Here is a 12,062-nt window from a genome sequence, read left to right as displayed (position 1 = left end):
GGGTTTAAATGGATAGGTTATGGACTGAATGCATATGTATCACCAGATATGAAACTAGCAAGCACAATAATAGAAAAACCCTTCAGAAACTTGGGGGCTACTGTTCTGTGTGAAGGGATTAATGGAATATAGGATGCCTTCAATATCCAGAGATCTGTTATTAGGTTCATGCCAATACTTTGTTCTCTCTTTGCAACATCATAAATGATGTGTCATGCCAACCCTGATTCAAGGCAACCCAAAGAACCATCTGCTGCCTTGATTGCAGATGCCTTGTTCTGACATGTGCCAGCAGGACAAGTGGCAGCACAATGGTGCTCAGAGTACCATGCTGGAATGTGATCCTGGACGACTGACAACAAACTGGGTCTGTTTGCTTTCTTGTTTGGATACTGGGCATGTTTTCCTCTTCACAATATCTTTCTGAACAAAGAAACAGCTTTGCAGCCACCAAATACTTAAAGCTGTCAAAGGTGCATTGTCTGCCTCAGCAAAGATGATAAAGAACACCTGTATGTATTTAAATTTCCAGTCTTATCAGTAACATGTTTAAACTCATTCAATGATCTTATAGTTCACTTGTGCAATTGCCTTTTATTTAAATTCAACATTTTTCCAGGCATCCAATGTAAGTGAAATAGCTGTCTGACTGTGGTGAAAAATGAAAATGTTGCATATAACTTCATCACATCCTGATTTTACATTATTTTGATCTTATTCTTTGCAAAATATCACTATCATTGAAGGAATAAATCCTGTTGCACATGAACCTGATAGGGGAAAATAGGGTTTTGTAAAGTATAATGTAATTCCCTGCTTGCAGTACACAGCTTAACTGAGAAGTAATGACTTTTGTCTAAAAAAAGAATCCATTGTGCTAGCTGATTCTCTGAGACAGTCAACTTCTGCATATAGTAAAATTTTGTAATAGAATTGTTTTTCACAGCAGAGCAACTGGAAGGCTGATTATTAATTATCTGTACTTTATCTTTCAAAAATATATATGAATAAAAGGACAGAATCCCAGCAGGAAGACCAGTGTTTTAAATCCTTTTCAGTAGGCTAAAACTTCATAAATACTGGGATGTTCAGATATAAGCATGGAGAAAAGATCTTCCCAAACAAAGGAAGCCACTCACCTGTGCAGGCAAAACCTTCCCATCTCTTGTCATATAACCAGATATATACTGTTGCATTCAACCACTGTCTGCAGCTAGTTTGAGAAAGGTTTTTCCCATTGCTGCAAGCAGAATAATAGCAGGAGCAAGGAATAAAGGCTGAACAGAACTGGCCTGTAGCATGGGAAAAACATCCTCTGAGCACTGCTGCAGAAGCAAGGGATTGTATGACAAAACCCACCCATAAATTTTACATTCTCTGTGCAAAAGAAATATAGGTGAACCTATCATACCCTATGTTGATGATCACTTTTCTCCCTCAAACTCACTTTAATTCTTCCTTGTCCAAAGTGAGGAAAAGGTAATTTGAGCTAAGAATGATCTGATCAGCCAGTATGGGGGGTTGCATGAAAGGGGAGGTTGTGACGTGTTTTTGCACACATCCCAGTTTTGAAGACGTACCCATCATTAAATGAGGCTCGTTGCTCACAGCACTGTAGAGCCTGTGGCCGGGTCCAGGCTGCCGAGGCTCTGTGGGGTTTCTGAAGGCAGATCTATTGGCAGCAGTCCTGAGGGTGACATATTCTTGCTAACTCAGAGCACAGTAAATTAGTCCCATCAGTACTAGTTCACAGCTCTCTGCACCACACAGCAGTAAGCAGTACAGCTGTATCTATGTGCCTCTTGATCTTCTCATACTTTGCATCCTCTTTACCCGATTCCTGCACTCATGTCTAGCTATCTTAACACCATGATAAGCCCCTCAGTGTGTGGATCTAATACTAGACAATTCAGTGTTGCACTTTGAAGGATTAAAAATATATTTTCTTTCTTGCTGTGGTCCAAAGTTGTATCTCAGGGTAATTTTCCAGCTAAGTAGTACGCATTGTATTATTCCTGGGTCCCTATACCAGTGCACAGGATGGATGTGCAACAACTTGTGTAAAAGCATCATTTTGATCTGACTTCAGCTACAGTTAATTTGATTTAGCAGTGACAGGATAAGCTCTTTCGGTGTCCGGCTTGTGTACACAATGGTAAGGTAATTTTGCAGGCATGCAGGAAAAGCTATGTTAATGCAGACTATTCTCTGAGAGGTTAATGGCAGCTTGCTTTGGATTTGTACCAGCAGTAAAGAGAGACACCTGCTTTTGCCTCTGTTGTTCTGGATAGGGAGTGGGATGGGGACAGTCAAGGTATTGTCCATTTCAGCTCCACCTGCTATGACAAAAATATAAAGATATGCTTAGACCCAATGTCCAGGCAACCATAAACAGGCAGAAAACCAATTACTCTTACTGTCTTGACCAGACAGTAGTAAAAGCCATAATCTTGACTGGAACTCTTTTTTTTACCTGAAAAAATATAGTATTTTTTCCATAGTACCACTTCAATAATCCAAAAGATCTGGCAGTTAAAAAAACCTGAATTAATGGAAAAGTTTCACTTGCTTTGTAGCTGTCTCAGGTCTGGGTCTCATGTTTTCCAGCCTATTTTTATAGGTCTAAGAGCAGCAATGCAGCATTTCAAATCCCAGACAATGTGAGACTTATAATAAAATAATAATAAAAAAAAAAATTTATAGCAGACATGATAGATGACGAGGACCTTCCTTTCATTTTATTAGTGAGTTGCAAAATTAATTTTGTGCCAGAACTGGCTAAAGTAATACAATAGCATTGAACAATAACCTGAAAACCACTTTTTTTTTCCTGTATTTCTAAGTGGCAGTATTTGTATGACCTTTGGTTGTGAGTAGAATTTGTGGTGCTTTTGCTCATCCTTCTTTATAAAAAGAGTATTACAGCTTTCCACTTCTGCAGATACCTAAACCAGCTCATATGTGAGGTAGCTAAAGAGAAAAACAAATAAATGTTCTTCTGTTGGAGATACCTGCCCTGACACAGCATCATCTTTTTTCCCAAAACTTATCTCACTTTTCTCCAGGGCAATTAAAACCTAAAAGACTTTCAGATTCAGCAGAGATGAGATGGCTTCAACAGTTAGTGAAACTTGGAAGCAGACTGACTGTAGTAATAATGAAAGTATTTGCCCTCAGATGCAACTTTCTTTTCACCTTGGAATGACATTTAATGCTATACAAGGGCCAGAAAACTTCAGAATATTATTTCTCATATATTAACTCTGTAAAAGACAGTATTTTATTGCAAAAGCCCTTTATTTCCACTCAGTCTGTTCAAATGCTTGCCTGATATTAGAAAAACAAGTTGTCTCTTTGGAGTTTGCTGTTTCAGGATGGCATTTCACCTGTGTATTTCCATTTTCATACTTTTCAAACTGTTATGATCATTAAGATCTTAAAATCTCAGCATTTCAGAAGTTCCTATCTAAGCAATTGTTTCTCTTTCAAGACAGTGTTTTTTTAATCCAAAATATAGGTACATCTGTGGTAGATTCAAACAAATGACCTGACACTACTGAAATTGTGTAATATGATTTAAATTTTGCAAGAATGCATTTTTTTAACAGTTGAGGTTGTAAACTTAACAGAAGCTTTGGAAAGAATCAATGAAAGACCACCAGGATATCTTAGTAATTTTCATATTCTAACTAAATATAAAACACAACAATTTAAATAAAAAATAACACACAGCTGTTTGTATTAAAACCTCCTACTAACATATTTCAAAACCAACAATATAATAGATTTGACATTATCTACATTACATATTTTTGTACTCCCATGCTTTAGAAGCTTCATTGTTGACTGACACCAAAGAGGTACACAAAGCTCTTACATTTCCACTAACAGAGGTGCATTTTCAGGAAATCAAGTCAATAAATGAGACTTATGCTTTAATTCACCTTCAAATCTCAACGAAGTCTTTTTTTTTTTTCTTTTTTTTCTTTTTCTATTTTTTTTTTCTTAAGGTGATTGCAATCACAATGGTGGGGAATGTCTTGTGCCAGTGCTATAACAAACCAGTACAGGACTCATGTTCTTTAAGCTCTGGCCTCAGGGCATACATGACTGTTTATGTCCTTGACAAACACAAAAGAGCAAAGGAGTGAGCAAAACATGGTTGAATCCCAAAAGATTTTTGTTTTCTTTCCTTCAGTCTTGTCACACCACACTTCTCTGTCTCTCTCTCTCTCCTCTTTTTAAGCTTATTATGAGAGCTCATTTGAATCATCAGTCACATGCTGTAGAATAAATCTATACAGACTTATTGCATTGCTGTGCTTCCCAGCTCCCAGAAGGATATACTCTCATTTAAAAAAGAACAGTAAATCTTATACTACATAATCAAACAGAAGATTGGGAAAGATACTGTACACAAAAGACAACAATAAATAGCAACATAGAAAGTGGGGGGAAAAGCATCTAGTTGAATATTTTAACTGTTGGTTTTAGGTTTGGTCTCAACAATTTTTATTTGTATTTCAGAAGCAAAATCAAACAATACATTAATTAATCTTAGAAATTATATCCAAACTATGTAAAAAAATTCAGCAGAAAGAAAGCCAGTTCTCCAGAGAAACTAGGTATATGACTGGTAAAAACGAACTACCCCTGACCTCAGAACACAGGCAAATAACGCAAGAGAGAAAATACTCCAATATATCATGGAGTTGGTATTGGATATAAAATTGTGGAAATCTCATTTGTATTGCCAAAGCACAAATTAAAAAGTTGTGGGGAATTTGGCTTGAATACTCAGACTGACCCGTCAGTACATGCAGTGGTCTCGCTCCATCTGGTATCAGCCAGTTTAGACTTCAAGTACTGTGTTTTCCTCCATATAAATTCTACAGAATAATGGAATGAAGTCAGAAACCAGTTACCAAGTGAAGTTACCTTATGGGAAGAGCTGGTAATCCTAAACTTGTGAAGCTCAACACGATAAACAAAAATTTCTGGTGGAAACATCAGTGTATGGTGCTATTCGGGGAAGCAGGCTGCCCAGAGAAGTGGTGGAACTGCCATCCCTGGAAGTGTTCAGAAGATGTGCAGATGTGGCACTCGGGGACATTGTTTAGTAGCAAACATGGCAGTCATGTGTTAACAGCTGAACTCGATTTTAGAGGCTTTTTCCAACCCTGACTATTCTATGATTCTATGATCTATGGTATTCAGTGCACAACATAGAACTGTTAATGTTAAGTGCAACCTAGGATAAAGAAAAATGTGATTTCAGAATAAGAAAATACTTACTATTAAGGTCCAATCTGCTGGGCTATGGAATATTCTTCCAACAGCCAGGGCAGAAGGCCCCAAGGCAGGAATCACTTGACATGTGACCTGACCACTGCTGGGTGTTAGCAGGACCAGGCCCTGGGTATCACTGAGAGGAAGGGGAAAGTTCGGTGTGGGTGCAGCTGTGGCCAGAGACACAAGACCCCACCCCTCACTTGACAGGGCAAGAGAACCACCTGGAGAAAACTATTTTCAGAGACTCCACAGAGGAGTGCACCCATACCCTGCAAACAGGGCACTTTTCCTCTCATCACTGCCTAGGAGAACTTGCTCAAAAAGTACTGCTGTTGCACGGGGGAAAGTGTAATTAGCTTCTACTGTTGCCTTTCCAAAAAGGCTGAGAATTGAAATTGTTAGATGTTGACATGATTATTAAGTATTACTGCATTGAGATATTTAGGTTTGATACATGGGAACTTGCTAAAGAGCAATGACAGTTAATGCAAATGTATTTCCTGTAGCTTCTCTTGGCATTAGAGTTTTAAAACAAATCTTCAAGTAGATTACTTTCTTAAATCCTAGCAAAGAGATTCAGAATAACTTTTTACATCTCCTTCCCTCACTGCCTTTCATTTTATGAACACTAATAAAACATATGCTCTGCCCTTCATGCTTGCAGTTCTTTCTCATGTAAAGAAAAGCAAAACCAAAGGCAGTTTTCTCTGCAGAATCTGTATTTCTCATCATTTCTAACTGACTATTGGTGTTCCAGCAGCCTATGGACGACATTTATTCCACGTCCTTGTTTCTTCTTTTTTTTAGAAGGGTAATTAACATGGTATTTTAAATCCTGTTTTTTTCTGCAAGCCTGCATTGCAGTCTTCTACTTCTCTGCTTCCTTTTTTCCTTTTGAATGTACTTCCACCTTTTGATTGTCTTCTCTCCCTCTTCAACTACAACTTCCCAATAACCAATGCCCTTGCATTAATACTGTCTTCATCTTCACTTGCACAGTTCTACCACCTAACCTGTGTCCATTCATTTAATCCCATCTCTAGCCACTTCGACACTTCCTGAAGGTCCCATATTTAAAGTCAGGGCATCTAAACCGAAATTCCTGAGGCTGTGTCTGAAACCACTGACTACAGCAATGGTACGAAGGTTTTCCTGTATCACCATTAGCATGCTGTGTGTTAGAAAAGCCAGTTCCTTATTTTTGCATCAACCTAATACCGTATAAGCTGAAGGTAGCTACAGCACTGAGTTCCCCATCTTGAGCAGCCTTTAGAGAGCCTCTGTTGACAAGAGGAAGCTGACCTTTTAAATTCTATTGCCATATTTTTATATCTCTCATTTATTCTCCATACACAATTTGTTAATTTTCCCCCATTTGCTTTGCAAATCCCAAACAACCAAAAAATTACCATTATTTGTCATATGAGGAAAAGTAGCTTTTAACCAATCTTCTGTGAATCCTATAAACATTGCATTCATTTACTATGTAATAAAGTTTAAAAGCTACTTTAGATTGTTTTGACCAAATTATTTAAAGCAAAAAAAATTTCTAATTGTAATGCTATTTTAGTAGCATACCAGTTTAGTTATGATTTTATAATTATATATTCTAATGAGAACTGTGCAATCCCTTGCAGTACACAGAAGCATCTTTTCATTCACTGTTTTCAACACACAGTTATCAAAATGTTCTCAAAATATAATTAGTTTCTATGTTTTCTTATGATTAAAGCCATTGCAGAGGATGTTTCACACAAATCTGTTATCCGAAAATGAACATGCTTAGTGCTGTGTATCCTATATCTGGATATTCATTTAGGGCACACAGCCAAATCTGGCAGTTGTCTAGAATTTTGTTTTTATTGAGCAATCAGTTGAACGTTCATTCAGCATTTTTCCATATTTTGAAGCAAGCAAACAAGCACAATCAACAGCTGCTTCTCTGACAAGAATCATTCCTCCACTCATACTTACCCAGTTTTAAACCCTAGACACAGTACATGAGCCATCCCTGCGACACAATGTTCACTCCAAATGTGGCAATCTTTATCATCCTATTCTATGCCTGATGTTTTCTCCTCTGGTAATTTTTCTGAGATTCAAGTATTCTCTTTGTCCAACTACATAAACTTCTCAGAAAAACTATTTACTTCAAACTCTTCTTGAATGGCCTCCTGATACACCAACCACTTGTGCACACTGTTACCAAGCTTCCTTGTCAGAATATCTACTGTGGGGTTTTTTTCCCAGGAATCAGGACTGAGCCTCACAGAATATTCCCAGACTGGTGGTTCCACTTGGCTTCACTAGCTCTTTACCACATTATTCCCAGTGTGCTTGTCTATACTATACACAGGAGCAGTGCAGGAAGACCCCCAGGTTATCTCTGGAGAGGCTGGCTCTGAAACTGGAAACCATGCAGTTGGTTTCTTATGGCTTTGCATCTGGGTTCCCAGCCCTGCTTCTCAGTTCAGCTGCTGGTGACTCCACAGCTTTTGTTTCCTAGTCTGCATGAATTCGATGCTAGCTAGAGGACACAGACCAGTATTATTGCTGTATTGGACCGGGCAGACATATCCATAAATCAATAACCTATTTTTAACAAAATCCTGGATTACTAAAAATGCTCAGCCCAGCAATATGAACTAAGGATTTAATTTCATTTCACATGGAAAAGATGGCTTCATCAGAACTCAAATTGCAGAAGTGGTTTCCAGAGTCTCCTAGATATACCTAAGCAATCAATTACTTCCAGGTTTACCAGTGTTAGTTATTAGTAAGAATAATCCATAAGTTTGTGATAGGGATCTCTAATAAGCAATGCTTATCAGTGCATCCAAGCTTGAACAGGATGCCCTTTTTGTGGCAGTTCTTATGTACAGCACCCAAACTTTAAAAATCTCCTGGAAACAAAGGCAGCTTTGCACAGAGACTGAGGGAGCTGCTGTTCCCCAAGGAATAGCATTGTCTTCATTCAGAGGGGCCATCAGATCATCTCTTTTTACGTGGACAAACAGGGAGGCACCAGAAAGCGCATGGGATGCGTGTGGGATGTCAGTGGACCCCATGCCCAGTACTCACCGCAACATGCAAAAGAAAGGCAAGGTTGGCAGCTGGGCTGATTGATGATACATCTTCACAACTGGATTTTGGTGACGGAGGAAATTAGATTTCTCTAATGGGAGTTCTGCCATTTATAGGAACAAGCTGCCGGTTTTCTGCTCATATCAGTGGACAGTACACTTACCAAGAAATCCTTCCTCCATCTAACGGGAAAGAAGCTTGCAAGACACATTCTCCTACCAGCAGAAGTCTAGTCAAGGTTAAGGAAAGATAAAAGAACAAAAAAATTACAAGCCAGACAAGAATTTATCCGTGCAGATATATAAAAGCCCATCCAAACTGTCAGGCTGGCTTCTGGACTATTCAGCATCCAGAACATCAGCAACAAAATCTGGCTTTTGAGATCCACAGGCACTATCTTGTACTGAGCATCTTTTAGTAGAAAGCTGCTGCATTTCTGAGGCAGGTTTGAGGCGTGCTTAGGCATGGTGAGACCTTCTGTCAGCCTCGCACAAATTGCTCCAGTGTTTTTTAGTTGTTGGAACTGACTCTGCAGGACCATGAAGCAGTTACTAAAGCCTATCCCGAAATAACCAAGGATAAAACCACAAAATGGCAGCCATTGATGCTGTCGAAACTGCCTTTTTAAAAAGCCCTAAGACACTCATATGCTCCTGATAAAACAGAGGAAAGTTTCATTTAAAACATTCATCTCCCACTAACTGAAACCTCTTTCACAAAAATTTCCACATAGCCATGAGTTCAACCTGCAGTAAATTTCTGCAAGCAGTACAATCTCAATCATATTTCATAGAAACAAAAGGTGCTGAGAACTCACAAGGATGTCTCACAAAGCTGGTTTTGGTACTCCATGGCAATCAGCTTCTCATTGCTGTGTCATTTATCCCAACCCAGCGTCAATCTGGCTCCCTGCCTTCAGAATCAATTTTCTGTTTGCATGTCTGGATGCTAAATCAATTGGTGACAAAATTATTGAAAGAATTCTATGCAAACACTAACATAAAATTTAACACTGCTGTCCACCTGACTGGACTGAAAGACCCGCCTTTAAGTAAAAGCAAATTGTCTGCTTTTCAATTCCTCTCTCTGCAAAACAGCTACAAGGTTAGGTTTGGCATTGAGAAGGAAGCACTCATTGGGAGTATGAAAAACTATCTTTACGCAATCTTTCTTCACATCCAAGATTTTTATTTTTTCAGATAAAGGCAAGCAGATAGAAGAGGAAGAATAGCATTTTTCATCAATAATTTTGTTTACAATAGTTCTCTGAACCAATTAATTTTCAAGCTTTGTGTCACACTTGTTAATGAGACAGTAGTACCCAGCATCCCTCCTCCCAATGTTAAAGACTATCAGTTGTATTAGTGCCGTTTACAGCCGATTTACTTCTATTTTGGCATCACGTACTGATAAAAAGGCTTACTGCAGAAACGAGAACTTTTTCTCCATAAAGGCTCATCGCCTTCAGTCCTGCACCCTTTGCCAGACCTGCCCCCCGCTGCCGCCCACCACCCCCGGGAGCCTTTTCCCCGCGGGCTGTTCTGTGCTCCAGGCCGGGCAGCGGGCACCGGGAAGGCAGCGCTGGCGGCCGCGGCACGAGGCAGGCCTGCCCGCCTTACAGCGTGCGCCACGAAGGGGTCTCTGGGGAGCGGGCCGCGGGTGGAAAGCAGCCAGGGCCAAGCCCGGGGTGGGTCGCGTCCCTCCCGTCCGGGGGGTCTCCCGGCCCTTCGGGGCCGCCCCTGCTCGACCCCGCGGAGCCGCGGGAGGGGCCTGAGCCGCGGCCCGGCCCGGCGGGGCGGCAGGGGGAGCACGAGGGCGAGCCGGGAGTAGCGTGGGGCGAGCCGGAGCTCCCGTTGCCAGCAGCGGCCGCCGTGAGAGCCGCACGGGAGACTCCTCGGAGCCGGAGCGAGGCGGTGCGGAAAGCCCGGCGCGGGAGCCGAGGATGCAGCCGCTACCACCGGCCTCTGCTTAGCTGCCGGCGCAGCCCCCCCGGCGGCGGCTCCAGCACCCGCCGCCCCTCGGCGCCGGGCAGCAGGAAGCGGCGCTCGGCCGGCTCCCAGCGCCCCCCTCCCCTCCCCGCCCAGCGCAGAGCGGGCGCCGGCGGCAGGGCCGTCGCAGGAGCAGCAGGCGCTGGCGTCGGATGAGTGCGCTACGCCATCCCGGTGCTGCCGCGGCCTGGACTCCGCGGGGAGCACGGACGATCGGCGGGCAGCGGCGGCCGCTCCTTTGTGTCCCAGGTCGGTGCTGGGGAGCGGCGAGAGGGCGCAGGGTGGTCGGGCACAGCGGCGGGACCATGTCCGTCCCCTCCCGAAGGGCTGGGACAGGCGGGTACCCCTCCGTGCCCGGCCTGTCTCCGGGGCCGCGGGCATGGCGGGCGGGGGACTTGTGTGTTCGGGCTGACCCCCTCCTCCCCGCACCCCGGCAGAAAACTCGGGGAGCCTTTCCGCAGCCCGACCGGGTGGGCGGCGAGGCGGAGCGGGGGGCTCGGCCGCCTCCGCAGTGGGGCACGGGACGCTTCCCCCGAGCCTCCGGTCGGGGGATGGCTCGTGGCCCCGGGGAGCGGCTCGTGGCTGGAGAAGTTTCTGCCCAGGCAGTGTTTCGCCGCCGCTGTTGATTGTTTATCGCTCCGAGGCGGCGCCGAAAATAGGTCAGAAATTATGTCCCGCTCGTCCCCGCCGCGAAGTGTCCGAGGGCCGGCCGGGGTGCTGGGAAGTGCCGGAGGCGGTGGTGCTTTTCCCCTCTTTCCTTTCCTGAGAAATACCGGACCCTTCACAGGGTTTGAAACACTGTGGGGAGGAGGGGAGGGGGCGTTAATTTTTTTTTTTTTTTTTTTTTTTTTTTTTTTTTTTTTTTTTTTAGTGTTGGTTTTTGCGTGCAGTGTAGAAAGTTGGTGGCCGAGCGTTAGGAATAACTCCCAGCTATTTCCTGGTGCGCGGAGGGCGGCACTGGCGGCTCCCGCCCTCCCGGTCCGAGCGGGAGCAGCCCGTTCCCCTCGGAACGCCGGCGGAGCGGCGCAGGGCGCTGTGGGCCGGCGGTGCCGTGCCTTCGGCAGATGCTCGTAACTTACCCCGTTACACCGTCGGCAGCATCTCGGCCGGGCTCAGTTAACCTCGGGGCGTGCTCGGCAGGATTTGCATGATCAGTAAGCGCCCTGGTGGAAATAATCTTTCTTTCTTGTGTTATTGTAAGCAAAATTTCGAACAGAACCTATTTGAAAGCTTTATTTGGTAATTACGCGTTGCAAGCGTACTGCTTGGAAGAGAGGTTGCATAGCATAACGGATTTTTAAAAATTGTAATTGGGGGATTTACAGTCATGTTGATACTATAACTAAAGCAGTATTTGTGCTGATGTGTTTAAGCCCACTTCCCCTTTCTCCTGGTTGTAGAGGATTTTGCTGACTGAAAAGTAAACAAGCTCCTGTTTGAAATCTTACATATTATCAGGTAGAGAGGACATGAATGCCTGTTTTGTTTTACTGGGTTTTACATTGTTTTTTAAGTGATTCTTTTAACTTGCTTAATGTCTTATAAATAGGCAAAGTCTAAGGTAAAATCCACATGCACCACCTTTTGGTTTGCTTGACCAATAGCAAGGAGCAAATGCTGCGGAATCTTTGTAACTCTGGAAGGGAATGTATTACATTTTCATCCATTAAATAACTCCAATTTAGCATTTTGATTGTG

At 43.0% G+C, this 12,062-nt stretch overlaps 1 protein-coding gene and 1 long non-coding RNA gene across 4 annotated transcripts in view; one reads left to right on the top strand and one right to left on the bottom strand.

Moving 5' to 3' along the window:
* Positions 1-2,709: 2,709 nt before the first annotated feature.
* LOC138108540 (uncharacterized) lies at positions 2,710-5,414 on the bottom strand. The gene is made up of 2 exons (XR_011149997.1): positions 5,296-5,414; positions 2,710-4,889 (listed from the first exon to the last, which is right to left on the bottom strand). It is a non-coding gene; the product is annotated as an uncharacterized lncRNA (long non-coding RNA).
* A 4,725-nt stretch (positions 5,415-10,139) lies between these two features.
* FAM135A (family with sequence similarity 135 member A) overlaps positions 10,140-12,062 on the top strand; it is an 81,209-nt gene continuing 79,286 nt past the window's right edge. For 2 of the 3 annotated variants that reach the window (XM_069011346.1, XM_069011345.1), the window contains exon 1: positions 10,140-10,613. In XM_069011346.1, the coding sequence (XP_068867447.1) occupies positions 10,517-10,613 (97 nt within the window). In that variant the 5' untranslated portion in view covers positions 10,140-10,516. The remainder of the gene's footprint in view (positions 10,614-12,062) is intronic. The other variant, XM_069011347.1, reaches the window with a different exon arrangement.

Source organism: Aphelocoma coerulescens, chromosome 3 (genome assembly GCF_041296385.1).
Source record: "Aphelocoma coerulescens isolate FSJ_1873_10779 chromosome 3, UR_Acoe_1.0, whole genome shotgun sequence".
Lineage (NCBI taxonomy): Eukaryota > Metazoa > Chordata > Aves > Passeriformes > Corvidae > Aphelocoma > Aphelocoma coerulescens.
This window is presented reverse-complemented; position numbering and strand designations above follow the sequence as displayed.